Below are 15174 nucleotides of genomic sequence, written 5' to 3' on the forward strand. Positions count from 1 at the left end.
CGTTTTTAACAGTACCGGCAGGCCGTGCCATCGCAGCCAGGAGCCACGGGCTGGAGGCCGGTGAGCCAGGCTATCCCATCAGCCGTAAGGCTCCCCATAAACTCTCCGCATGGCGAAGAAAATGCAAGATTTAAACAAAATAAAGAAAAAAAGAACAATTCTGCGGTCTGCCTGTGATCAAAGTGAACGACCTGGAGGATGCCCCCAGCTTTATGAGTAAGAAATTGGGGGGTTGACCAAGCTGACCAGTCTTCCCAATTGACCTGGACATCTTCCCCTCGCTGGCGGCTAGTGTGCGGGCACGGCTTTACAGCGGAGAAGCCGACTAATCCCCTCGCAGGCCATGAAGCAGGATTGTGGAGACCACGGTTTCTTTATGAACATAAATAAATAAACTTTGACAGGCAAATATTTCAGGGTAAAGGTGGTCGTGAATACTAAACCTTTTCTTGTTCATATGAGAAGATAAACCATTTTTCTTCCATTTATTTTTCTGATCTTGAGCCCTGAATGTCGCTGGTGTCTTCTCTCAGTCTTCCCGTAGAGTTCACTGTGGAAAAGGTCAAGTTCGCTGGTTCTGGATGTTTTACAGATCAGAAGATAAAATATCCTCTGAGCCTTTGCAATACAAAAGTAACAACTGGTGCTTCCTCAGGTGGTTCTTCTGTGGATAACTGGCTAGCTGAAAAGGGTCACATAGACATAGTCCAGCTGGCTGGACAAAAATGCACATGGCTCTCAGCTTATCTGAAGTAAAGCAAAATACACTGTCTTTGGCTGTCCTTGTTACACAGTAACAGGAAGATCGCGGTGGGAAAAGAATGTTGCAGGTGGGAACAGATAACTACAGAAGAGAAACAACGGGTGGGCTTGGTATTTAGGCAACTAACCCATAATGAGCTTAACTTTTGTAATATGTATGAGCTAATTATAACAAGGCATAAAAGGTGACTGTAAGGCACAATAAATGAAGTCTGCTGATCACTCATATTGAGTGACTGTGTCTTCCCTCCGTCACGACATTCTTCATATACGGGTTGTTTCACATCTCCATAGGCAGACATAACAACAGCTTGGAAAAGACTGATCAAGACATAGGTCATCGCCAACATGAAAGAGGCTAGGAAAAAAAAAACATCCAGCAACTTGGATGAAAATGCAGTATCTCTGAAAGCTGAGATGCAGGAGAATATGGTCTGAGCTGAGTGAATCGTGCTATTGTAATTCCATTCATGCTGCCCAAAGACAAGGTAGCCAAAGCCATAAATACAAAGAAGTAAACCACCACCATGAGAGCCATTGGGGACATTCCAGGAAGGGCTGCCAAGATACATCTTCGTGCCGGGGGCACGCCATAAAAGAAGTGACGATATTTCAGAGTTTTTCAAAATGACAAAAAATGCTAAAAAGCCCATAGTAATCCTTAACATGTGATCTAAATGAGCACTGCATGAAAAGGAATGAAATCGTTTGGGTGAAGTAAGTAAAAGTTCACTGTATCAGCTCCCACTTTGAACTTCATGACTTTAAAATACAAGGAACAGGAATACTAATTTTAAAGCTGAAGTTTATCGTATTGGAAATGTTTTTAATGTAATCAGTTTTTCTGGCCTATGATGTGAAGCTCTTCTGCAATGTAAATGAGCATAAAGGCAAGAACAATTACAAACACAAACATTTGAGCTTTAGTTTGCTGATGAAAAATGGGGAGTGCAAAAGAGTGTGCTGACAAACTTGGTTTTATGATCCCCAAATGAGACATCTCAAATATGACCGAGATGGTGCAAAAGAGGTCTGCATCTGAGTTAAATGTAGTTAGTTCGATGATCACCGCCCATGTCTTGTTCATCAAGCCAGTTGCTCTGTTGTAGAGCATCCAGCCTTGTTGTTGAATTAGATCTTCCTTCTCAGCAGGAAAAGTAAAAACGTGTATCCTGCTGGTCCATTTGTGTGCAAATTTCCATATGAATAATACATCATGGAGTCCTGTTTCGCTGGTAAGTGAATGCACCGTCACTGCTGGCATCCTTGGAAACAGACGGGTTGGCAACCTTTGTCCAAGTGCCAGCGGAGTCACCTTTCTCTGGTATGTCATGGCCGTATTGCGAAGACAGTGGCTTTCCACTGATCACAGAGTTATTTGCAAAGCTGAGAGGATGGGAACATTTTTTCTCGGTACCTTCAGCCCGCAGTTGCCTCATCCTAGGCAAACCAATGATTTTGGACCAGCTCTCGGGAAGGAAGGTTGGCTGAATGTCACTGTGGATCAAAGGCAAGAATGAGTCTTTCACCCACACATAGATATGTTCTAGCTTATCTACACTGGCGAGTCATGGAGAGAATTGGTTATGGATGAACTGGTTGTAGTGGAAACTGTTGGCGTTCTCAGTGGAATAGGCAAAATTTAACAGCAGTGTTAAAAAGGCAAGATGACTGATGAAACTTTTGGCAAAAGTAAATGCCTTGCCTTTAATTTTGCCCTTTTCAGCATGTTTGCAATTTCATCAGCATCTAAAGGTTTATACTGCTTGCTGCCTCTGAGTGTTAGCCAGTTTCCGGTGCTTCTCTCTCATCTCATCAGCCTTCATATTTCTGTAGCCAGCTTCTTCTCATAACACTTTTCATGAGTAACACATGCGATGTTTTACAGTATTTGGATGAATTGTACTCATAGCTGAGAAAAAGATATTTAGAATTGAAGGAAACGGTCTCTCAATCTAGGAGATTGCAGATGCTAAAAGCCATCTAGTGAGGTCTGATAGCCGTAAGACAAACCATAGGACACAATGAAAACGATGATAGACCACTATAGCTGTAAGTAGTGCGCCCAGACAAGTGCACCAACCAAAAAAAGCTATGCGTGGTCTCTTGCGAAAGACGCATGAAGGCACTGCTTAGTGCTTGCTTCTTCTGAAAGTTGCCCCCTTCTTCTGTGTAATTATTACTAAAATTGGACTCTGATGGTGGCCTCCTCTGGCAGGCCTTAGCATTGGAGGGGAATTTGTGGTTCCTTGTCTGCTCCTCTGTTCCAATTCCATTTGCGTCTCTTTCAGAAACTGTGCGATTACTCCACTTTGGGGGATCTCCCTCGCTTCTTGTCTTTCCGGAACATGACAGGCTCTGTGAGTTCCTGGGACCAGGAAGGTTTTCCAGCAGATGAATATTCGTCAGTTGTGCCGAAGTTTCTGGAAGGTACAATTTTTGCAAACTTTCCTCCGAGTTCTTCAGATTTCCAGACAGGAGGGGTGAATTTGCCTTTGGTTCCGTCTGAGCCACACCACGAGGAGAAGCTTTCTTCTGGGAATACTTCAGTAAGGCAATTATAATAATTTCCACAGGTTTGGTAATCAAAACACATTCAATTCCTACTGTTATTGCTTTCAAATACTGCAGGTATATTGGAGATTCTTCATCCTTGTCAGCATTAAAGAACATAATGCCAACAAGCAAGTTCGATAATATACTGCTAAACAGGCAGACAGACGTTGGAGCCTGCTGAAAGTGTCACTGGCAACGGCAGAAAAAATGGAGATCCACAGATGGCCCTCTTTCAGGCTGTTGGCAAAATGAATAGAAAAATAGTCGATTCTGAGCAGAGGTGTCTTGGGGTCTGTGACGGCAAATGTCCTTTCTAGTACATGATCACTCTTGTCAAGAGAGAGCCATTTCCGGCACATGAAGAACCAGGTCTTCCTGGTGGACATATCCTCAACTTTGGCTCTGCTTAAGAACCAGCTTGGGGATGGGCCTTGTTATTATGCCAGACCCTGAAGGAAGAAATGTCTCCCAAGTCTTTCTTAGTAGTCAACAGAAAGCAATCGGTGCTTCCTCGTTGGAAAGATGGAAAATGTGGGTGCCGTAAACAATGGACATCACTCCTGCCATTCTGGCTGATGAGCTGAAGAAAGACATCTGCTGTGGTTCCAGCTTCCCAGTGACTGCCTGTGTAAAGTGACTAAATATCTGCCCTTATCAAAGGGGTCGTTGTCCGGCAGAACGATAATCTTGTCTTTCCTGTCCCTCTCAGCCCTGTCTTTTCTCACGGCCCAGAGGCACAAAAGAAAATAGACGGCAAAAATGAAGAGCACCGTTAATAATGTGACTGGGTTTTGAGGTATATCTGCTATCAGGATTTTTCCCAGATCTATTGCGTTGGGCGTAGCTATTACTTTGGCTGCCAGGAACCTGATGTCGTATGTGGACGCCTTTGACGCAGCGTGAACTGTCAGACTTCTGCGACTCTGCTTCATTTTGCAGACACAGTGTACCCTCTGCCAGTCAGTCAAGGAGCCAAGCCTGCACACGTCTTCTCTCCACAGACTTTGAACCCGTCCAGAAATAAGCACTGATCACTAAAAACATGTATGCTCACCAGCCTCTGCGTTCGATACCTTACAACATACGATGTCAGCAAGACAATGGAGATGTTGTGAGGGTCTGTACCGCTTCCTTGAGCTGTGGTTGTCAACAGTGACTCTGGAAGACAGATCATATAGGGAGCCTTAATGTTACAGTCAGTGCTAGCGGTCTCATTTTCACTTGCCACTGTTGGCATGTTGTGAAAAGCAGCAAACGAGGCTGTGGGATGAGCGTGAGTGACGCTGGTGCCTGTAAATACTAGCACCTTGAAAGTAACTTGTAATTTTGTCAGGATCTGGATGTATATGCTCTTAGTGTTTCTGTTGACTTCAAAACTAAATCCTCCAGTTGTGTAAGTTTGTGTTTTATCGGGTCCCATTGCTAACTGAAAAGTTGAAGTTTCCTTCTCTTTCCTAGCAACAGTAATTTCTGCTCCTTCAGGCGTGATCCCCAGTAGATCTCCATTAGCCTTGCTCTCTGCCATTTTAAACCCCAAGACCATTGTTTTGATTTCTGATGTGTGACCTAACCAAGGGAAAGGGTTCTCGTCGAACTCAAAAAGAGCAGTGGATATCACGGCATCATGCGGCAATCCTGAATAATTTCCCTTTCTCAGTGATAGATAAAAGCAATTCCTGCAGGTGTTGCTGGTAGAGAAAGCATTTGCAATGTTCCAGGTTTCCTCTTTCTTCAGCGTGATGTTCCAGTGTTTTGTTTCCATTCGAGTCTCTGTTTCTCCAGGGACTTTGCCCTGGAAAACTATGTCCATTAAATTTTCCATGATGGAGAAGGCTTGTTTAACTCCATTTACGTTGACGTTCCTGCAATGCAGAAGAGCAGCTCTCAGGATGTTGGACAAGCATCTTAGTATTCCACTGGTCTGAATTTCTGCCTCCTCAGACCAACGGCTCTCCCTCTGTATCTTCAGCACTCCCGTCACCTCTGTCAGTTTCCTAATGGCAAGATCTTGTGATCTAATATTCACTTCCTCAGCTTCCTTTGTGGCTTGAGAAAGAGAAGCAACTACTTGGTTGATTTCCATTGTGCTCTCAACTGAAATATTCAGGGCTGTTTTAACCAGGTTTTCCCGAAACTGAGCCTTAGGGAGGTGGCGAGCTGGTGCTGCTTTAATATAGTTTAAGACTGAGGCTACCAGATAAGCCAAATAACCTGCTCTAATATAATCTCCAGTCTGGAGATAAGATGTCATCGGTGCACTTAAACCGCTTACTGAGGCCAGCAGTTCATGATATACAACAGCTAGTGGTCGACTGTTAATTGGGTTCCGCACACGGACATATAAACTCACTTGGGTAAATGCCCCAAGGGAATCACAGACTTGAACACAAAGTGTCAAGGTGTACTTCTGAGAGGGCACTCCAACTGGGAGAAGAGATGGAGGAGTTTTAGGCTGATAACCAAAGTACAGAATTGTGCCAAATGTATTTTCTGCCACAGAAGTTATTTTGGTAGTTTTGGGTACATCGGAAGCTACTATCACTTTATATGTCAGAGGTAAATCGCTGTCAGAAAATCCACTGCACTGAACAACAAATTTTGTCAGAAAGGCTGTGCCCTGGTGTGGGTTGATGGTACACTTGCCAGCCCTAGGAGGAGAATTTACCTTAAATGCATGTCTGTAGACTGAGGACCTACCATCCCAAGTAGTTACTTTGAATAGAAGTACGTAGAGTCGATGTGCAGTCTTTGTAAAAGTCAGAGCCCGTATAGACAGGTAAGCCCCAGACCTCCCTGTTGAGGTTCCGGAAGACCAGTCAAAGCTAATTTCTGTAGAGTTTTCTAAAAAAAGGGACCAGTAGTAGACTGGCTGGCTATTTCTTCTACAGTTCAGGCATTTTCCAGCCAAGGTAAATCTCTCTGTTGGAATTAGGGTGCTACCACAGTTTTCCAGGCATGCCACATCCAGAAGGAGCGGGGAGCCAGGCTGCACATCTACAGTTTGGTCAGCATAACTCTTCCTTCCATCCTTTTGAATCACTAGACGGAAGTAGTATAAAGCATTTCCTGGGAGGGATTCTGGTGGCATTGCTTGAACTGGACCTGAGGATGTTAACCATTTCAAATCCCTCTGGGATGGATGGCAGCTTTTTCCCGGGCTGACTTTCATGATTTTATAGTCTGACACCTCTTTAGTGCAGTACCAAGTAAATGTGATTCCCTGTAGTCCTTCCTGTGAATCAGGATCATGGGATGCGGAACCATCAAGAGTCCAATTATCAGAAAATCCTACTGTGCGGAACGTACCTCCTGCAATATTTGCCACTAGATCAGTGCTTTCGATCTGAACATAAACTTTATCTGAGCCTCTGAGAACTGTTGTGGTCCTAATTGGGGTTATTGCAACAGTGAAATAAAAGAGATACAACCCGTAATCTAAAGTAAAACTGGGAACAGTTAAGTGTATCATTTCTATGCCATGCATCAAGGAAGAGTTTAGTGGTTTTGTCCAGTCTGGAATAGTTGTTGTGTCCTGAACAGGATAGATTCGCCATAGGGGCTTGATAGATATACCAACGTTACAATCTACTAGCAATCTGACAAAGAGGTAAAAAGATGTGCTCCTTTTCTGGCGCAAGACAGATGTATGAAGAACAGGTTTCTGAATCTGCACTGTGTCTATGTAACAGGCTTCTTTCTGGGAAGACACTGGTGCTTTTATTGTTTTTGCAGCATAGCTGTTGACTCTGACTCTTAAAGGAGCTGGTGTAGGTGCAGTTCTGGTACCGTTCACCTTTGCCACAAACCCCGTGTATTTCTCTGCATCAAAGGGTAAAGCAGAGCGACGGACAAACCGTTTGGCATTTCTTCCATGATTGTTGTACGTGTCCGTGCTGTTCTGGAGAAGGTGGTCTTTTTCAAGGTCTCTTTCTGCCAGAGACCTAAACAAAGTCTTCTTCTGATTCATGTAAAGATACATACTGAATTTGTACCGCTGGAAGGCCACAAACTCTATGGAGAATAACTTGTGTTGGTAGAGCACAGCATGTGCGTAAGGGCCGTCTGTGGAAACAGGGCTACTGTTCTCTTTGGTTTTGTAAAACATTCCGTGGTTGTACCTGAAATGCAAGTGCTGTTCTGTCGGTCTTCCCCTGGTTGAAGGTAGACATGGGTGGGAGTCGCTCTGCCGTTAGCTCAGGGTACCACTGAGTAGATGTAATTCTCCCATCAATTCTTCAGACCTCTTCCATCAACATGGAAGCAAATTCTGGCCACCACTATCTCACTCAGGCTCTGAGGCTGGGGAATAGCACAGAAGTTGCTCGGCAGACTAAATGAACTGCAGAAACAGAGCCAACCTCCTACAGCCTGCGTGTCTACCACCAGTCTGTAGGCCAGTGTCCTTGGGCTAAGGGGCTGAACCTTCCTGGAAGGCTGAGGGGCTGTTGAGAAACGCTAAGGAGCTTGGAGCTGATGCTGAGGACATGCAGCAAGTCAGGCTTTACCTTGAGGTGGAGGCTAAGGCTTATGCAAGGCATCTGCTCAATGCTGACTGAAGCAACGTGGAGCCCCTGATGCCTATAGCACATGGTCAAGCTATAGCTGTAGCAGGTGGCACAAGTCTGTTGCAACTTGGCTGATGGGTAGATAGCAGGCAGTGGTGTGTCTTGGTGCTCACTGTGGGGAAGGGAGGCTAGATGGTCTGCCTCCCTGGCTGCTGAATTTCTGCCAGCTGGCACTCTTGAGGCGTGTGCACCAGCCCCGCTCTGCTGGCTGCCACACATGGATCAGGTGAGTTTGCGGCCAAAGCACAAACAGTCGCATATCCTTCCCAGACATCTTGACGCTCACGTGGTGGTTGAAAGCACTTGGGTACAGTGCATGACGCAGATGAGCATTGCACTGTAAGCGCTGTGCAGTCCGAGCAGCTGGAGGAGAAGGCAGACCCGCTGCCGTTGAGGCCCACAGCGGAGGTGGGCGCACTGCTGCTGGAGCGTGGGCTGCAGGAGGCCAGTGGCTGGCACGTCCCAGTGGCTGGGGCCGCTCTCCAGGGGAACCAGAACCTCCTCCCGGCACCGCTGGCAAGCACGGTCTCGAGCTGTGGAAACAGCAGAACGCATGTGGGTTACCTTTGTAACTGTGTTTCTTTTACAGTCTGTTTTAGCTTTGTGGCTCTATTGTTTGTTTGGGTGTAATGGCTACGGAGAGACTGCTAACCACCCCTGCCTATGCAATTTTATGCTAAGAGGGTTGCAGATTATCTGAAAGTTTTACTGAATCTTTCTATATTTTGTGTTTGTGAGACAGTCAGCTATAGGAGCGTTCTGATTTTTAGGAGTTAACCTCCATGTTAGAATGAGGTTAGCACTTCTTAACCAATGACGGACGAGTTCCTATGCTGCTTGTTATCCGGGACTGTGTGTCCCTATTCTATAGACCATAATAACCTTACTCTCTAGACCATAACCAGAGCACGTAGGTTCTGTTGCATACGTATAGGATAAGTTATTGGGACAGCTTGACAAGGCCGATACCTAGCCCGTCCAACTTGGCAACAAAACTTACTTTTGTAATACTAAAAAGCACACCCGCAGGTCAAGAGGACCCTTGCCCAGGTGAAGACCCTTCCCCTGCGCAAGCCTAGTAACAGAAGAGGATGACACACTGACGAGCGAGGGGAAGCACGCGGCCGACTCAATATGAGTGATAAAGCACGCTTCGATTTATTACGGCGCGATTATGTCTATATACAGTTTCCAGTTAATTATGCCTACTAGTCATCTGCTGATTGGCTAAGCTCTAAAGGGTTACATTTTCATATGTCCTCCTACTTGCGGTTTCTGCGGATGGCTAGCTACATATTTTTTTTCCTCTCTTGTCTACGCGAATTCCTCAAAGTTATTTACAACATTAGGCACAAGGTCAGTGTTTTTCTCAGCTTCCTTATCAGCATGCCTCAGCATAGCTGCAAGGCCTGCTTCAGCTAACTTACGCTAACTTTGTTTCACAAAGATCTTTAAGGGAGTCATGGCCATGATCACACAGCCATTCTGCAACAACACACCACATATTATAATTATATGCAAATTGCCAACCAGTCATTGTAACTGGGGAGCGTATGACCTTGTAATTTTGTGTATAAATGTAACAGTGCAATCTGCACAGGTGCGCTCGATTTATGGAGATGCCACCGAGCACCCAGTGCTGCAGTGAAGGAGGGCCTGCTTCTTAATACTGCATTGGTGTTAAGAGGTTTGATTCCCGACTTCGGTGACGAGAGGGAAAGAAAATCGTTTGACGCTCAGAGTCAGTGAGGAGCCTGTTGTATAGGGAGCTAATGAAACAGACTTGGACTCTCCTTGGGCTCTGCATATAGGGGAAACTAAATGAAGGCTCAGCGGTGGGTCAGCTGTAACTACAGGGCCTGACTGTGGTTGGAGTCCTGGCAGAAGACTCAGATCCCTGTAAGGAGCATGTGCGATGCTTCATTACCGTAGTACGGCCTGTTGAATGAGTATGTTTGATTTTCTGAGAAATGTAATGCATAATCCTCCGTGTAGCCTATATAATTTCGTTTGAGTGAACCATAGGGCACGCACCTTAGGTGGAACGATCCCCTGAGCATCCAGAGGTGCAATAACGAATGCCAGATTCTTAAAGCTACGTCGTTGTTAGGGCGTTTTTGTCGTTTCCGGTTTTGCTGACAGGTATACCCAGCGCCACAAGAAAGAAGTCTTTCGGGGCCGAGGATCGACACCAAGCATAGCCGCCGGCAGCACCGCGGCCCCCGGCGGCTCGGGAGGGCAGGCAGGCGCTGCCAAGGGGCCGGGCGAGGCCCAGCGCTCCCCGCAGGCCCCGCCCGCTGGCGGCCGGCCCCGGCCCCGGCCCCGGCCCCGGCTCCGGCTCCTCCTGGGGCGGGGCCGCCGGCAGCGGAGCGGCTGCGGGGTCTCATGGCGCCGCTGAGGGACTGCCAGGTGAGGGCCGGCCTGAGGCGGAGCGGGACGGCGGGCGCCCTGCCTGGCCGCCCGGCCTGGCCCCGCCGCAGCGACCGAGCGCGGGGGCTGTGGCCGCTCTGCCCGTGGGCCCGGGCCCTGCCCCTGCCCCGCCCCTGCCCCTGCCGGGCGCCCAGGGCCGGCGGGTGCGCGCCCTTGCCGTTGGGCCGGCGGGCCGTTGGGCCGGCGGGCCGTTGGGCCGTTGGGCCGGCGGGCGGGGAGAGGGGCTGCTGGCGGCGCTGGGTCTGTGCAGGGAGAGGAGCCGAGCCGGCTGAGGCTGGCGGGAGGGCGCCACTGGCGGGGCTCCTGTTGTCGCTGGTCTCCTTCAGCCCGTTACCGGCCGGGTTTCAGGTGGGTGAGGCTGCCGTTGGGGTTTGCAAATGGCGACGAGGCCTCGCAGCCTTCCCTTCGAGCGGGGAAGCCACCCCGTGCCTGCGCAGGCTGAGTAATTGCTGTGCTTTCTTCCCGCTGAAGGTGGTTCTCCCGGTTGCTCCTTTTGTTGTCGTTTTGTAGTTAATTAGGCAGGGGGAGGTAAAAAAAGAAGTCTTGAAGGTCTTCTCAGAGTGTCATAGGTTCATGAGCGCCAGAGCTCTGGAGAAATGGAGGACGTGCTACGAGCAGCCCTCAGGAAAAAAACAAACCCTACAGATAGTCACCGGATCTCGGGACTAAAGTCGTAGCAGGAGAATGGTCAGGGCTTTGTGGCGAGAAGCGGTTAGAAGAGCCACGGCGACGGCATTGTCTCCAAGACGCATCACAAAGAAGGTTCCGCACCTGGAACTGGCGAGGAGGATTATGGGAAATGAGCGTAACAGAACTCAATGGTCGCCATACTGTGAAGGGTAACTGGTAGTTTACCTTCTGGTGGTAACCCTCCGCTCTGAGTTTTACCTACTCGCTCTCCTTGTCCCGTGGGTTTCTTCAGTCACAGTGTGATCCCTGAGTACAGACACGCCCCAAGACGAGTGTTCCAAGCAGCCTGGGCAGGACTGCTTGTGTAGGGCCCAGAGGACAAGGGTTACTGGCTCTTCTGTGCTCCCAGTAGCTCTTTGGTGCTTGGTTGACAGCAATAATTGGGTTTGGAGCAGCTCCGGTATGTCTCTGAGGAGTCAGCAGCTGTTACAGCGTTAGTTCTCTGCAGCCCATTGTCCTGGCGTGCTAACAGGAGGAGCAGTGGCATAACGTGATGGGATGCATCCTCCTGCTGCCATCCTCCTGTTGCCAGAGTGGGAGTCTTGCAGTGAGCTGTGAGTTATGTGGGCTGTAGCCTTGGCAGAGCAGAGGCTTTCTAGAGTGGGTCGAAGCAGCATGTACCTCAACTAGATCAGCAGAGTCCTTAGTGATGGGTGCAGGCCTTCCTAACCCTTGGTCTGCTGTTTTGTTCAGATGCTTATGCACAGACCTTTTTGTTCCTATGAATCTTAGCATTGACAAGTCTCAGAACGGGATGACATTTTCTATTTGGCAAGTACCTTGAGCTGTTGTGCAAAATCGGCGGTGGCAAAGAGAGCTGCTTGAAATGGAGCTTGTTTCTGATGACTGGTGATGAAGGTGGTTCCTGGCCTCTTTTGCAGGGTACCTTGAAAGGCAGCAGGCCTTACCTCACTACCCTCCTGACTTTTCTCTTTGCGCTGTTTCTGGATGTAGTATGAATGGTGAAAAACCCGTGCAATTTTATCTTCAGGTCTAGCCTTTCAGGCTTGTAGTTTTGAACACTCTAGTGCTTGAGCCGTTGGAACGTGAGCCTTTAATCCAATCACAGTGGGAAAGTTTTAGGACATATTGACAAAGATGTCTTTGCCTGGTGACTTAAAATTTTTGACAGTTGGGTCATTAGAGCTCGGGAATACATTAAGTTGTGAAATGAGACACAAGCTGAATTCTTGCAGCATCCACAAGGACTAGTCCCCCATTAGGAGGAGTCTGAATTGGCTTGCCCCCGGTCTGTTTTTATGTGATGCTGTACATTCTGTGTGCTGGCATAAAAGTGATGTTGAAGTGATTGGGGCAGCTCCTCAAATGTGTGTATGCTTAAACAGAGATGTATATGGTGTGCTGAATGTAAATGTGCTTGAGAAGCTCACAGTCTTAGAAGCAGTGATGGATGCAGTGTAGGAATGCTGAGTGGAGAGTACTTAGTAGAAATAAACCCAAGCGTTGTTCTAAATACCTGAATAGGTTACCAAGGGAAGCACCCCGACTTGTGAGATGACTGGCTTTGTGGTTGTGTGGCCATCCCGTGGGGGAGAAGAGGCCTGCAAGCCACAGGAGATGACATGCCTGTTTGCTGTAGGCACCCACATGAGCAAGTTAAGCATTTTGAAATAGGCATTGGATTTTTGATTTTGTCACCAGAGTTACTTAGGAGAGCAGTCATGGAGACAACCGTGGAACAGGGTGCTGTAGCTGCTGCAGCTTAATTCCACCATTGAGTGAACTGTGCGTCTGCCTAATGAACTCTTTTTGCTCTCCAGCAGTCAGCAAGGAGATGTGGCACCTTGGTCAGTGTTACGTAGCTTGTTAAGAAACTATGGCAGCCTGATTCTGTTTTGCCTTTTAGCTTTATCAAATGGCCATGTTCTTGCTTTTTGTAAGGCTTGTGTACCAATCTGTGGTCCAGCCTCTTTGTTGATTTAAGTCCAGTGGCCTGGTTAGTGGACTTGCTCTGCCAGGCTGTTTGGCCTGCAAGTTGCTTAAGGTGTCGATTTCAGTTATAAAAGAACGGGATTTTATTTAACCGTATCTCTACTTCACACGAGGTGTGTCTGCAGCAGTTGGGACTAGCCTGAAGGTGAGTTGTAGTGAATTAAGAATGGGTCTCATTAGGAGATGTGTAGCCCATCAAGACCTTCTGTTACACTTTATAATTTTGTGCTCCTTTATTCCCACTGCTAGCCCCAACTAACTGAGTCTTCAGATGTAATACAACTGAACAAAAGGTTTGTGTGTCTGCCTGCATTGTCCTTTCAGCTTTTCTGTTTTTTTTCTTTTTCTTTTTTTGTTTAAAAAGCATAGTTGAAGAAAATGTCAGAACACCATCAATTTGAGAATCTGTTGATGTAGTCTGGAAAACGAGTGTGTAAAATGGGCGGGTTTGTATCTGCTTATTGTGCAGGCCTGGCAGGATGCTGGACTTGTCCTGTCCACGACTAGCAATGAAGCCTGTAAGCTCTTCGATGCTGCGCTGACGCAGGTATGACCAGGGGGAAGTAAGAAAATGTGATTTGAAGGGACTTGTGCCTGAAACAACCTTTGCTGTAGCTGATGTTTAAATTTCTTATCAACTGGGAGAGCGTCCAAGTCAGGCTGCCACAGGACTTCAGCCATCAGCAGGCAGCAGAAAACCCTGGTGGCAGAGGGCTATGCCGGATGCTGCAGCTGCGAGGAAACCTCAGCCAGCATGCTCATCCTACCTGACACTGAAGAGGCAACCAGTCGATATAAACTGCGCAGAAGTCCAGTTCTGTTGGTGGCCAAACTATGTTAAAGAAGATAACAGCTTTTCTGTTTCCCTACTACGCAAACCCTATGTGAAGGCAATGTTTGTCTTTTAGTCATTTGCCTTGCTCACTTTTGAATTTTAAATGCCTGGGAGAACAGAAAGAAGCTCAATGTCATCAGGGATTCCTCGACCCTCTCTCTCTGTCTCTGTTACAGTACGCCACCTGGACCAGTAATGAGAGCCTTGGAGGTATTGAGGGACGTCTCTCCAGGTTAAAAGCAGCAGATCCTAATTTTAGTGAGTATAACCTTTAATTCCGAGCATGGAAAGTGCTGGATAATACTTGGTGTCGTGGTGTTTAACTTTGTTTACGCAAGGGGAAGGTGGTGGCTTACAGAATTCTGTAAAACTTCAGACTCTAGCAGGCTGGGATGATTTTGTGTGGTTTTTTCTTCTCTTCTGAAACCTTTTAAAATGGCTATCATGACAAGCCTCTAAGAACTTTAGGCTTATGAGACTTTTTGGACCCCTGTGTCTACAAGACAATCGTGCTTAAAATAAACAGCTCCCCTCATGTTTCTGTAGAGATGACTAATGCTGTACAGCTCAACCTGTAATGTGCTGTTTTCCGTAGCAATGGGACATGTCATTGCTAATGGTTTGGAGCTGATTGGCACTGGAAGTTCGGTGCGGCTCAGCAGAGAGCTGGACAGTGCGATGAGAACAATGATGATGCTTTCAATATCACAGCCACTGACTGAGCGGGAGAAGCTTCATGTAGCAGCGTTGGACATGTTTGCTAGTGGGTAAGTCCCCTGTCACCCCACTTAAATATCTGTGATGAGTTTTAGGTACCGCAGGTGGAAACAGTAGTAGGTCGTAGTGTTTCCTGACATTAGGTGACATGTAGCAAAGGATCAGGGTGAGGTGTCAGTGGTTGTTCTTGCATTTCTCTCTCCATACTGTAATCACCATGACTATCCCAGACGCGAGGCCTGCTGAGAAGAGATTAACCACTGATCGTTGTATTTTTTTTACTACCGTTTTTAACAGTACCGGCAGGCCGTGCCCATCGCAGCCAGGAGCCACGGGCTGGAGGCCGGTGAGCCAGGCTATCCCATCAGCCGTAAGGCTCCCCATAAACTCTCCGCATGGCGAAGAAAATGCAAGATTTAAACAAAATAAAGAAAAAAAGAACAATTCTGCGGTCTGCCTGTGATCAAAGTGAACGACCTGGAGGATGCCCCCAGCTTTATGAGTAAGAAATTGGGGGGTTGACCAAGCTGACCAGTCTTCCCAATTGACCTGGACATCTTCCCCTCGCTGGCGGCTAGTGTGCGGGCACGGCTTTACAGCGGAGAAGCCGACTAATCCCCTCGCAGGCCATGAAGCAGGATTGTGGAGACCACGGTTTCTTTATGA

At 47.5% G+C, this 15174-nt stretch overlaps 1 protein-coding gene and 1 pseudogene across 1 annotated transcript; one reads left to right on the top strand and one right to left on the bottom strand.

Moving 5' to 3' along the window:
• Window positions 1-32: 32 nt before the first annotated feature.
• Window positions 33-9864, bottom strand: LOC119148974 (annotated as a pseudogene).
• A 329-nt stretch (window positions 9865-10193) lies between these two features.
• Window positions 10194-15169, top strand: LOC119149226 (tetratricopeptide repeat protein 38-like). The gene is made up of 5 exons (XM_037390261.1): window positions 10194-10292; window positions 13426-13503; window positions 13968-14049; window positions 14387-14558; window positions 14806-15169. Exons 1-5 carry the CDS (start codon window positions 10269-10271, stop codon window positions 14969-14971), a joined length of 522 nt encoding a protein of 173 aa, XP_037246158.1. The 5' UTR covers window positions 10194-10268; the 3' UTR covers window positions 14972-15169.
• Window positions 15170-15174: the final 5 nt, after the last annotated feature.

This window comes from Falco rusticolus, chromosome 5, assembly GCF_015220075.1.
Source record: "Falco rusticolus isolate bFalRus1 chromosome 5, bFalRus1.pri, whole genome shotgun sequence".
NCBI classification, from domain to species: Eukaryota; Metazoa; Chordata; class Aves; order Falconiformes; family Falconidae; genus Falco; species Falco rusticolus.